This window comes from Colias philodice, chromosome 11 (assembly GCF_061535455.1).
Source record: "Colias philodice isolate Cphi_HAF_F1 chromosome 11, ilColPhil1 Martin Lab GWU primary, whole genome shotgun sequence".
Classification (NCBI taxonomy): domain Eukaryota; kingdom Metazoa; phylum Arthropoda; class Insecta; order Lepidoptera; family Pieridae; genus Colias; species Colias philodice.
The window spans coordinates 4511736-4525248 of record NC_143096.1 but is presented as its reverse complement, the minus strand read 5'-3'; the positions used below and the strand labels follow the sequence as shown (position 1 = coordinate 4525248).

At 30.2% G+C, this 13513-nt stretch overlaps 1 protein-coding gene across 5 annotated transcripts in view; it reads left to right on the top strand.

Annotated features, from left to right (window-relative positions):
- LOC149484530 (very long chain fatty acid elongase AAEL008004-like) overlaps positions 1 to 13513 on the top strand; it is a 41228-nt gene that overhangs the window by 14507 nt on the left and 13208 nt on the right. For 3 of the 5 annotated variants that reach the window (XM_089700624.1, XM_089700623.1, XM_089700627.1), the window contains exons 2-5: positions 11015 to 11058; positions 12363 to 12431; positions 12684 to 12766; positions 13137 to 13244. In XM_089700624.1, the coding sequence (XP_089556750.1) occupies positions 12374 to 12431; positions 12684 to 12766; positions 13137 to 13244 (249 nt within the window). In that variant the 5' untranslated portion in view covers positions 11015 to 11058; positions 12363 to 12373. The other 2 variants (XM_089700626.1, XM_089700625.1) reach the window with 2 other exon arrangements.

Below are 13513 nucleotides of genomic sequence, written 5' to 3'. Positions count from 1 at the left end.
GTTTTGAAGCCAAGGATTCACCAAGGCGTTTTGCAGACGTTAGTATTCCCATCGCGTGTGTCGGCGCAAAACGGTGGACGTGTGACGTAAGGTCACGTCGAATGGCCACTGACATGAGATTAACTCCCTACTATCCTCCAACACCTTATCGTGACGTTTTAATAGAATTCAAAACTTATGGCAATGATTCACATATAATCAATTTTCGGCTCCTCAGCGCGAGCGCGGTGTTGAAACGAGGCAAAACATTCTTCGACAATTATTAGATTTTAACCTTAGTTCTGTTGAGCAAACTTACATGACTTGCATAAAATGCTCTTCCAATTATCTCAGTAGAGGACATCAAGAATAACCGCAGAGAGCCAGCTACGATCGAGTAAACAGCAATTAGAATGACTGATTAATCGAAACGTGTCTTAGAACGATTAAGTAATATCAGTTTATGAACTTGACACGAATAGCCAAACCTGAAGTTATTTCATATAATTATCATCAGACTGTGTGTAGAAGGATCGTAAGAAATACTGTAAAAGGACAAAATTAATCTGAGCGACCACCTACAAAGTCGGAGGCCATAAACTAAATAAGGAAAGTAAACATCGGAAATCTTCGAAGGTCACAACTAGTTATGCCAAAGAGACCTGCGAACTGAACTTATCACAAAAAAAATGACTTTATTGGCAAATATCAAACGACTCAGCGAATCATCTATATTCGTTGATACCTTCACTTTGATATGGATTCACTAATATTTATAATGCTCAGTTATGATAATTTCATTCATTTTACAGTTAGCAAGGTTTAAAATATTTTTATAGTCAATGACACAAACTAACCTTACCCGCGTTTAATTCTCTGATATAAAATAAAGCGTTGTCCGCTCTACATCATTAATTATAATATTATAGAAATGTTTGAACTGGTTTCTATATGTTAATTATTGTTTTGTGTGGTGAATTACATGTGTAAAACATGATAAATCGCTCATCTGTTTTTGTAGCTTAAAATAATAAATACAGGTTTTTGTGAAACTTTATATATTACTTCTGTTTATCCTCATCGTTCATACCTATGCTCATTTTTTGCGTCGGCTTACGTCTTATTTGAAAAAAGCTTCTTTAAAATAATAACAGAATAGGTTCTGAATCTAAATCAATATTGCCTTGTTGATCGTGTATCAACAAAAAATCGATATCTCCGTATATTATATGACTAGCTGTTCCGCGCGCGTCACCCCCGTGGCTTCACTCCTGTGGGTCGTAGCGTGATGATATATAGCCTATAACCTTCCCCGATAAATGGGCTATCTAACACCGAAATAATTTTTCAAATCGAACCAGTAGTTCCCGAGATTAGCGCGTTCAAACAAACAAACAAACTCTTCAGTTTTATAATATTAGTATAGACTAGATTTCCGCCCGCGGCTTCGCCCGCGTTTTCAAAGGAAAACCCGCATAGTTCCCGTTCCCGTGGGATTTCCGGGATAAAACCTATCCTATGTGTTAATCCAAGTTACCCTCTATATGTGTGCTAAATTTCATTGTAATCGGTTCAGTAGTTTTTACGTGAAAGAGTAACAAACATCCATACATCCATACATCCATACATCCTTACAAACTTTCGCCTTTATAATAGTATTAAGATTTATACAACCTACGACAAAAATTTTAGCGACAGTTATACGACACAGAAAGAAAATTAATAGCAAAACTCATTAACATAAATGATACAGGTTCCCACTAATAGACAAAATTATTAACAAACTGTAAACATTGCAATTAAAAACTAATTCTTAATACCTAATACATATTATATGCATGACGTCAATAGAGTGATTTATAGTTCCATCAAAATAAAACGAATGAAACAAGCTTAGCTGTTTTTCCCCTTTTTTTATTCTAAATTATTGTTTTGATGTTTTGATTCGGTTATAAAAACATTAGGTACTTCAAAAAATCTTGTGTACCAGAACAATGGTCAGTAAAATTTTTTACTTACTTCAGTCGAGATTTTTTTCCAAGAATCGAGTAAAGTTTAAACACTAACATGTATGCATCTACAACATTAATTAATAGAAATCCAAATTCCAAAGTCTATTTTGTATCTACTTTTTTAAATAACAATTTAATTATAATTATAATAGATGTTATTTTATTGATTCTGTCGTTAACATAACCAGACTCGTAATCAGGTACAGTTTATATATTATAGAAAGCCGGATGAAAATCATTATTTGCTTAAAAAATCAAATCAATAACGCAACGCAAATTTTTCTTTGATATCTAACAATAGTCACAATTTATGTATTCATAATTACACCCCTTATGCAAGTCTATAGAAAAGAAGTATGCAATAAGTCTCTTCTTCTTTAACTTTTATTCATAATATTGACATTCAAATAATAATAATCAATCATAAATAATTCATGCATGTTGAGAATGATTGTTACACACGATACGATTTACAAAAGAAGTGTTGATTATTTTGTACCTAGTCAACATTAGAGTTGCTATTTTTAATTAAAAACCTTGTCTATCTAATTTCTACAAAAAATATTTTGAAATAAAATAATACTTTCAAGTTCTGTAGAGTGCAATTAAAAAAAATCTTTATTAAAAATTAACTAGAAAATCGACTTGCTTCGTTTTTGATTAAATTAGACTTTATGCAATTTTTGATTAGTCTAAATTAAATAGTTATGCTTGAAAACGGCCATGAATATTTATTACATACATTTTTTGGATATCGCAAACCCCTTCTCTCACTGAAACGACTAATGGCAATAAGGTAATTTGGCAAATTATATCCATCTGAATTATTTTTTATTTTTTTCTTCTTTCGTAATAACTAATAAAGTAAAGTTGATCAACAAAGTTTAATACTTATATGAATATAATATATCTGACGAGCTGCCTTTGTGGATGGCCGTGGATTATCGGGGCTAAAATAATAATATTAATATCTATGGATAAAGACAGTCAAATTTTTATTTTTTTTTTTAATCATAAAGATTAAAACCTATTGTGACATTACGTTCATAACTAAACAACTTATCCTAAAACCTAGCAACCTCGAATAGTTTGTCGTAAAAGGAAGTATTTATTGATGCTCATGATACTCATAGCGCAGATGAGGACTCCGTGAGTTCACGCTTCAATTTACAGTAACAACGACAAATTCAATGCTAAAATTAATCACGTAAGGTGACAAGCGGTTGTACTTAGAACAAGGATAGTCATTAAATGGTGTATGATGTCAGGGATCACGTCCGTTTCGGCCTCGCGCGTTCGACTGCCGCCTGTAAATGTTTACATTTGTGCCGGCGACGGCCCGCGACGTCCACCTGAAGCGCAACGACCAGTGATTAGTTGCAAAATGGTCGTGGCCGAATTGAGTTCAGGGTCAAGCGTGTTACCTCCGGGTGTTTCGCAAGCGCTCCGTGCATTCGCTCTCCGCCCGAATTGTGGCAGTTACCCATAATCCCTGTACACCTCTCAGTCAATTACTCTATGTGTTGAAGCAAAAGCTTTTATCTATAATAACCTTAATTTAATACCATCACCAACTTATCAATAAAAATCTTTTCAAAGAACGACTTAAAAGTACTTGAATTTATCAATTTTAAATGTTATCTCCGTTGAATTTTGCTAGGCTGACCAAACTAGAAATTTACGAAATAATTTTGACATCACATTCTATAATACATAAATTAACGTGAGACACTAAGGCCAACCCAAGGCGTTGTTACGTTAAAAGAATTACTCGTAAGGCGACGCAATCGCTATTTCCTGAGCCTTTTAATCTGAATATATATTATACTGGATGTACTTCGGACGTATCGTGTATAAATTAAAAGAAAACTTAAAGTAAGTTTTATTATATACCTAGCGGTAGGAGTTTTTGAATTTGATGAAAACACTAACATTTGCAGCACAAGGTCCAATCTGTAATTTTTAACAAATAAAAATTTGAAAATATAAAATGAAACTTAATAATGTTATGATATGGATAAAAAAATAGAGTTAACCATATGTTCATAACGCGCTCTACATCATATCATTGGTATTGTTATAAAACATCTAAATTAATCTTTTTATTAGTAAGTAACTATTTCTTATAGAAGATAATAAATTATCCTGATTGCATCTTGAAAAAAATAAATTGATATGCTGAAGCTTGAAATACATAATAGGTAAGAAGGAACAAAGCAATTAATAGATGTACATAACTTTTATTACATATTTATAAAATTTCGTCTGCCTTCTTTCAGCTCATCTAATTTTATTTTACTCATTGACGTATTGACGATGTCAATGATTTTGCACCAAAAATTAACAAAATAATCGCTAAAAAGTCGAATATTAACAGAACATTCCTTTGTATAAATAAAAAAATATTTTTATTCCATTCAAACTTTTGTTATTTTAATGAATATGTATAGACTGCACAAATTTCCTGTTGTGCGCTTACTATCAAGGCTGATACATTCCACATGTTTTAGCACATTTAGTGAAAAATGTGAACATTAGCAGCAGCACCATAATTATACGCCCCACTGATTCCATTAAGCCATTCACAATCAATTTAGATTTATTGGGCAAACGATATAAAAAATAAAAGAGTTGCACGAAATAGAAAAGTACTTCATTCTCTCACCTTGATGTCGACGTTGAAATGTATATAAAAAACAAAGAAAAGTATTATGAGAGTTACAAAATGTTTCGCTTAAAATTTTCTCTATGGCCTTGGTAATTTGTATCGTAAAAAATAGGTTGTAAGGTTGGTAAATGTAGTAGTAAGACGTTATAAATATCAATCTTTATTCCAAGAGAATACAACACAATGTAACAAGGATGATGTGGGCTACACACGGTCGTGTGTTATGTTCTGAATTGATTTTTCCATTTCCACGCTATTGTTGGTCTGCGTTGCATTGATTGTATAATATTAGGTGTAATACGTTCCTGTTGTTACTTCCTAGTCCCTATTGTTTTTGTCTATTGTAGTAAATTTTGTATCTTCATTTTTTTTTAACTACAATACAAAAATATAACGTTTTTTATCCTTATTCCTAAAACTGTAATGCAAGTTTAGGAAGATTTTAATACAGATCAAATCAAAATTCACCTTAAAATGTAGAGCAGCATAGAAGGTCACAGATATCAATCTGGGAAACGGACGTCTTGATTAAAAACAATAACATACTTGGTTCAAATTGTGCTAAACGAAGCGAAACACACATTTACATTATACATACTATATAAAATAAAATTTAAATTGTAAAATTAATTACAAGAAAAACCACAACCTTATAAAAACCCAACACGAATATTATCATGTTTAAGGTTAAAATATGTTTTTTTTTTAGAAAAGTTGCTTTTTCTTTAAAGTTACGATATTTACAGCGTAATATCCGCGGTATACGTACAATGTTATTTATCTTCTGGTGAATGTACTTTCACGTAATATAAACGCACGGTAACATTTCATTGAAAGTCATTTTCAATAACAAAACGGAGTTTTTGACGTATTGCGTGCAAATATGCACTCATTGTCAATGTCGTACACTGCTGCTTTAATTAGTACTCGTCGATAGTTAAAGGCTAGTGTTAATACCAGTCATTTAAAATTGCATTGTTTAAATATTTGTATCATTTTGTACTAGTTAGTCTAATACAATTTGGTTTAACTTGTATAAAATTAACAAATTGTGATGACGATCCATATTCTTCGTCCTTAGACTTTAATCTTTTATTCAAAAACTAAGAGCCAATCCTATAGACATATTAGGAACATAATAATATATGCTTATTAAATGGTCGTACCCAGAGTATACTCAAGTTATGCTATAAATCGACTGATTAGTATGAATATAACAAAATATAAAGCATTTCAATTAGTATACTAGGTAAGTAGTAGATTTTATCCTCAGGGAAATAACAATTATTTTGCAAAATTTTCCTCATTCCTAACCTTTATAATGGAGATTTTGCGTACTTAGTGACAGAGATATGCACTTATTGTTAGTCCTTTATTTATACTCGACAGACAGTAGTATGAACCAGGGACGTTGTCTGAATGTCAATAGCATTCGGGCTTCCCCACTCTACCTTTTAACAGATGCCATGACTCAGTACGGTGTTATTTATTAAATCATTTTTTTCTTCACGCAATAGGCTTTTGTAATGTCATTTGAATTCGTTTTAAATACATTAATTTACGATATAAAAAGTTTGAGCCGATATTGATGTTTTTTTATACTAGGTATGTACATATTATAAAGTAAAAATTCTAGATCATAGGTACCTAATAAAATTAAAAAAAAGCCAATTCTAATATACATAGAGTTTCTTCAAAACATATAAATAGCCCGGATATTAGGCAAAAATAATACAAATAGGTAAATATTATAAACCTAAATAAAGAATTTGTAGCAAGGATTATTACAATAATATATTATTGTCACGTGAATACGCTTCGACACAGGAACCGAGTACGTTACTAACTCAATTTTATTCCTAAATAAGTACGAATAATGTTTTTATTGTCCTTACGAGCGAAGAATATTTATAGTTGATTAAGTCTAATAGAATAAATATTATGGAAACAAAACAACATAATATATTACTCGTAGGTACTCTGTACTATAACAACCAAAGCTAATTTGTAAAAAAGACAAAGAGTGTCATGAAAATCGAGATAAGGCACATCTTGTAGAGGCAATTATCACATCACGTAAAATACAAATCCGCCAGATACTGATATGTATATTGTAAATTTTATATTCGATCTTTGATGGGTCTAATTTCACGGTGATGTAAAACAGATGTGATGTGACTGTAAATGCCTTTTGATCACACTTTTATGCTCACCTAAGTATCTACTACAACAAAGCATACCTACCAAATTTTTGGTAGTTTGTTTTCTATAAATCAGCATAAGATGGGGTTCAAGCCCTACGAGCGCTTCTTTTCTATTCTTTAAAATATTACACGCTGTTTTATTCAAATTGAAAGATAGTTAACATTTCAAATATTATAAATACTTGAATAATTAGGTATTTAGATTATAATTAATAATCTGAAACACAATGTGAAATACCTGCCTTAACTACAATTTATATAAGAAAATTTGTTTAATTAAATATTTGATTCATAGTAACAATTAATTAATTGTTGACAATTTAAACCATGTGTAACTAATGCTTGTGTGTGAGATTATTTTAATTGCATTGTCATTGTTGTCAACTATATTATACTTAAGGTTGATTACATAAGGTGAAACTTCGACCTTGTGTTTTATGAATGATTGTTTAATTTCATAAAAACATTTAGACCGACCATATATAAATAATAAGTTGAAATTTTTATGTAACAGTATACAAATAATTATTGAGGTTATTCGTAGTACAGCAGCAGAGCGTTCTCGTAAATTTGAGATTGAGAAAAAGGCAAATTATTTATTTACGTCCCAGATTCCAGTAGACATTCCTAAAAGAAATGCCTTTCTGTATTCTTTAACCATATTTGTTTATTCTTAGTTACATTTTAAAAACACACAGTATAATTATTTGGAAATAATGTGGAATGCAGGTAAATATAATAAATACAAGAAAAATAAATTTAAACACACGAGCTCTACATTTGCATAAATAATACAAAGATGAGGTCGATATATATTTCAATAGAAAATTGACATTGACATTTTTATTCTCTTCAAGTTTTGTATATTTATTTAGTTTTATGTTCTCATGCAAAACAGTAAAGTCATAACCCTGATGTCTTCACTCAATTCATTAATCCTTGATTAATTCAATTCAATGTTTTTTATTTGACAAATAAAAGGCAAAATAAAAGGTTCGATTAGGTACGGCACACAGCAAGTCAAATTGAGAACAAAATATTTGAAAATAATACATGGCAATTTTATTTAAAATTCCTAATAAAATATAGATTAAAAGTAATAAAATATTTTCACAGGATATTATTAAAGGGGTTGTAATTTAAAGTTAAAATAGTCTAATCTTGATAACTCATTAGTTGAAATTTATTATGTTAGGCTCACATTGCATTACCAAAATACACAATATTTATGCAAGTAAAGTTCGTTGCACATCGATGTGCAAGTTGTTCTAAATTCTAAAACCAGTTTCATGTAAACTTTTGTAGCCTTAAAACTGTGATCTTGCATATTCAAGGAGTTCTCGGTGCAGCAAAAGCAGCCGCGTTCGGTTCCACAACATTACGTAAGACGACGTGCAGCCAATGGCCCACTTTTCGATTACTAAACGGACAATAAAAATAGTTTTTTTTTTAATTATCGCTCAACATATACATAGACCACCCCTAAGTATGTATATTAATCCAGATGCATATGCAAAATGATAATCGGTTGTCATTTAGAGCGCGCTAGGTTGATGGGTGTCGCAATGCACTCGCATTCTTATTACGTCATAACCCACTTACAGAACAACCACGGCAAATGATTTCACTTTATCATCAGTAGGTAATATATATAATATGTATGATAACACATGCATAGTAGGCTAGAATAATTTATCTTTGCGAATACATTCGATCCAAAATGGCCTTCTAGTATAGTTCTAGTTTTAAGGCTCTCCACTCTAATACAATTTTTGAATAGATAGCCCTGAGATAACTATTTCAAAAGCAGATTAACCAAATAAAATTGAATACATATCAGCGCCCTAAAAATAGGAATAAAAGGTACTTCAAACGAATCAGAAATACCTAGTAAGTACAGGGTCAAAAATTAAAACAATATCGGCTAAAAATTAAAACAAATAAACCTACAACGAGTCATGTTTCAAAGAAGTATTGGTTTTAATCAATTTTGGTAATCGTTTACAAGCCGTGCTATCTAATGATCAAATACAAACATAACATAGGTGATATGAGTAGGTAGCATGAAAGAAATGAACGTGGTTACGTGCTGACAAGCAAGACGTGAAAAAACGTACGCTCAAATAAATGAAGTATTCGATCGTCTGTAGCACGTATCTCAACTGTTTATCCGATAGCCGAGTTTCGAACGCGATAAGGACTTGTAAAATTATATTAAACCATATGAAAGTAACAGCAGTTGTATGTTAACTGGGTTTGTTGACTCAATTATTTAAGACTACTTTTACTTGTACGTTCATTAATAATATTATGGACACGTGCCAACACAATGCAAATATTATTATTAGGAACGTATTATTACAGTAAAATGATGTAGAGCGTATTTAAATCTTATTTAAATTAAAGGAATGTATTATGTTCTTAAATAATGACTCTACATAAATCTAGACGTCTTTAAAATATATATTTATAAACTTTATCTCTTATCATGACGTATAGTCTACGTAAATGCACACCTTATCATATGATCCTAGCTGCTGAGTAAAGTAGGTCAATAGAGAATTTTAAGATGACATATGGTAGAGACCAACAAAATTAGTTTCATAGCATTTAAGAAATACATTGGTTAGTTATATTAATATCACCTTTATATTTTTGACGCTCTTTGAATGTGCAGGTGTTGCGATCATTCTTGTCTCAGTAGGTATTCAAGGTGCATGGTAACAGATTATTTTATAAAATAGACAAAAATATAATATATAACTAGGTAGGTACCCACCAAATACACATATTGTAACAAGTTTGTATAGTTGAACTTGTTACAAAATACATGTTTCAGTAGCTGATAACAATAAGGTTAAGATAAGAAGCGAAAAAATTAAGAATCAAAGTCTTTGAAATTAAAGTACAGATTCATAATATATCTAGTATACAGGGTTTCCCACCGTCGGTATTCTAAGCTCAATGGAGGTTATAGTTTTGCATACACTGAGTACGTAAAAAATACTTATAAAATTTCAGATGCTGCAATTTTGTTGTTTAAGTATTTTTTACGTGATCAGTGCGTATGCAAGACTACAAGTCTATTCGCGCTTAGTATACCGATAGTGGGACACCCTGTATATATTATGCATAATTTTATGTACTTTTAAAAAAGAAAGAATCGGCGATATCAACTTGTAGTGAATGTGTAGATATACTATTTATAGTCAGTCATAATTGTACAGCATTGACCATCGAGATCATAGTTACTTAGGAAACAATGAGTAACGTCATCGTTTGTTATCAAGGCTCTTGTGCCGTACTAATTATATTTGTAAACTGCTACCAAGGAAGTTATGATACCTAGCAATGCTCAACATTGATCGGTTACTTGTATACTAGGAAAAATCAATTCTTGTAACGTAAGTAAGGATAAGATGATAACGCTAATAATGTTTTTAGCCAACGTATAACATAAAACGAATAAACTTTTACTTGTTGTTTGTACATCAATTTAAAAATCTATTAAAAAAGACCCTGACATCAATAATTATGAATGATTTACTTTTAAATCGATGAAATACCTCATTTCGTGGCCACTGGTCACTCCTACATAATTTTTAGCCATGAATCTTTTACGTACCTACCTAGGCAAGTTATTTTTACTTTCCGGCAAGCGAATCCAATATAAGGTCATTTAATAGTTACTTACCTAGTACATAATTATACCTACTTTTTTAATCATGAGAATTGTGATCGAAACATAATAATTATATACTTTGAAGTGATAATGCAGCTCCACAGCTGTTGAATATTGATAAAAAAGCATTTCTTATTCCATTGTAGCGGTTAAGTAGATAGGTATATTTCCGCGTAATACCAGTATTTAAAAAAAGTAATTTATTGAATTGATGTCTGGCTATTTTTAGTTGTATTTTATTACTATAATAATTATAAATTAATAAATGTATAACCCTATACGTACGTCGAACTGTGAAACTCATACTGTATGCTAAATACTTCCCTTCAAAACTTTGAGAAGGACGGTAGTTGACCGTAGTAGTTAGGTCACTAACCTGATCTTGCCCTTAAATATTATGACCTCCAATAATCTCGCATTTAATCTTAAAAATAAAATATTTTCTGACATATTTTCATTTTGATTTCAGATAAAAGCGACAACCTGGAAAATCAATAATAAACGCCCGCTTAAGTAAGTTAACATTTTTTGTGGTAAAATTAAGCATTAGTGATTTAGATAATTTTCGCCAAATTTCTATGATATAGGGTGACAATAAATAAAACTATTAAATACGATTTGATAATGAAGATAATATTATATGCAGTTCATTCTTCCGTAAAATACCTAAGTGAAGAAGCGCGCGACTGCACCGCGCCCATGCGTGTTGCCGACAAAATATATGGAATGTGCGACTAACGCTCCGGCTTTGTTCCGGTTAATCTGCGATATGGATAGACCGAAATTTAACAGAACTTTTACTAATATTATTGAAGTGAATTATAATACACTGCCGAATTATTTTGGAAATAAGGGTTGCCGGTTGCCAGAATTGGAAAGTCAATGACCTCTATGTGTCAATTTCGTGTCAAATGTCATTTGAAAAATACGATTTCTTGCATTTCAATTAGGATTTTTTTTTACTTCAAACCTATTTAACGTTATTTCTTAACTCGGATCATTAATTCGTTTAGATATTTAATACTAATACCTAGGACGTCACAAAATGACAACGAATGGAATCGCGTAGAAAGGGCGGTAGTCAGATAATTTTAAAATCTTATTAAAAACCTATTCATTTATTATTTTGATCTTTTTCTTTAATTCGTTAAGTAGGTAATCAATTATGCAAATTATGAAAAGCACATTGTTGTTTATAATTTAAATAAACATCATATTACATATCAAATTAAATTACTTTTTAACTCCCTGCTTATTTAAAATCTTGTCTTCTTTATAGAGGGGATGTGTTAACACTGATCAACACAATCAAATTTCAGTAATAAATTTAAACAAACTATTATTGTTTACGTTTAATTAAGTCGTTACTCATAATAATATGAATGTGTTAAATCTATTTTTGAACAATCAGTAATTCAGAACGCTGCATATTATCTTGTCTCTTACGCCATCTATTGCAGCTGTTTGTCACTTAATATAAAACAGTTGCGACTTGCCAGTTTGTGACTAACGTGACTAACCTATTGAGTAAGAACATGTAAAAGGTAGTTATGTGATGTAAAATGTGTAATCTAGTCTACCAAATTTTATCTCATTACGAGTTTTCATAAATTAAAGTCATAATAATTGTCATTAATGGAGAACTTGGATTTATAAGGAGTACTGAAACTACCTGGATCGTGTTGTGTGTGTAATCAGTAATCTTGTGTCATTTATTAACAAGTGCTAAACGAGACATGTACTTTGCTGTTATCTCATCCTGCCTTGAAATAAATTAAATTAAAATACAGCAACTAATGGTTAAATTCGACTTTCAGAAACCGTCACAATGGCACTAGTGCTACAATATATCAATGATATGCACGAATATATGAATAAATATGGAGGTAAGATTTATAAATTAAATACTTTTCATACCACTAAATATATTATTTACTTTTAAAAAAGAAAATTTAATTTTTACTTATTATTCAATACATAGGTAAGCATTCAAATGTAAATACCTAAGTATTCTTAAAAAACTTACTATATAATATTTATATTAGAATCTTGTATAAATAAAAAAGTTGATTTAGATTAGAACATGTCTACAGATTAAAATGTGTAAATAATATTTAATAAACTCTTATACTTTTCAGATCCAAGGACAAATACATGGTTCCTGATCAGTTCACCATTTCCTACGTTAATAATATGTCTTAGTTATGTTTATCTAGTCAAGGTAATTAATTTGTGCACAAAACAATTATTTTCAATATATATGCATTATATTATAAGATAAATTGTCCATCCAAAAAAAAATTATTACTTATGGTAAAATAAGCTAACTCAGATACTTATTTACATATACATATAAAAAAAGTTAATTCCTTTAGTCATAGAAAAGCAAATTTTGATAAGTATAGTTATTATTAACAGAATTTTATGAGTTATATTAATATAATCTACTGATAGAAAAAACATTACTTCTATTATTTTGCATGCTTATATACTTATAAGCGGCATGATAGTGCATTAGGACTAAAATTTTGGTTAAATGTTTATACACTATGATGAATATTGACTCACTTAAACCCTTTTATGCATTTCAGGTTACAGGCCCAAAGTTTATGGAAAACAGAAAACCTTATGAATTACAAAATTTATTAATAATTTATAATTTCTCACAAGTGATATTCAGCAGTTGGCTATTCTATGAGGTAAGAAAAACACCATTTTATTTTAAATAATTCTCGTAAATTCATACCTAAGTTATTTTTATGAAATACTTCAAAAACTTACTGGGTCACTATATTATAATATGTCCTATAAATAAAAAAATATTTCTGTTCATTATTTGCCTATATTTTTATATAGTATAGGTGGAATATATTGTTTTAGTTTTTTATATTTTTTACAATCAATAAAACATGATTTTTGTTTAATAGAAATTGTGTTGTGAGTTGTGACCTAGTATTTAAATATGAAG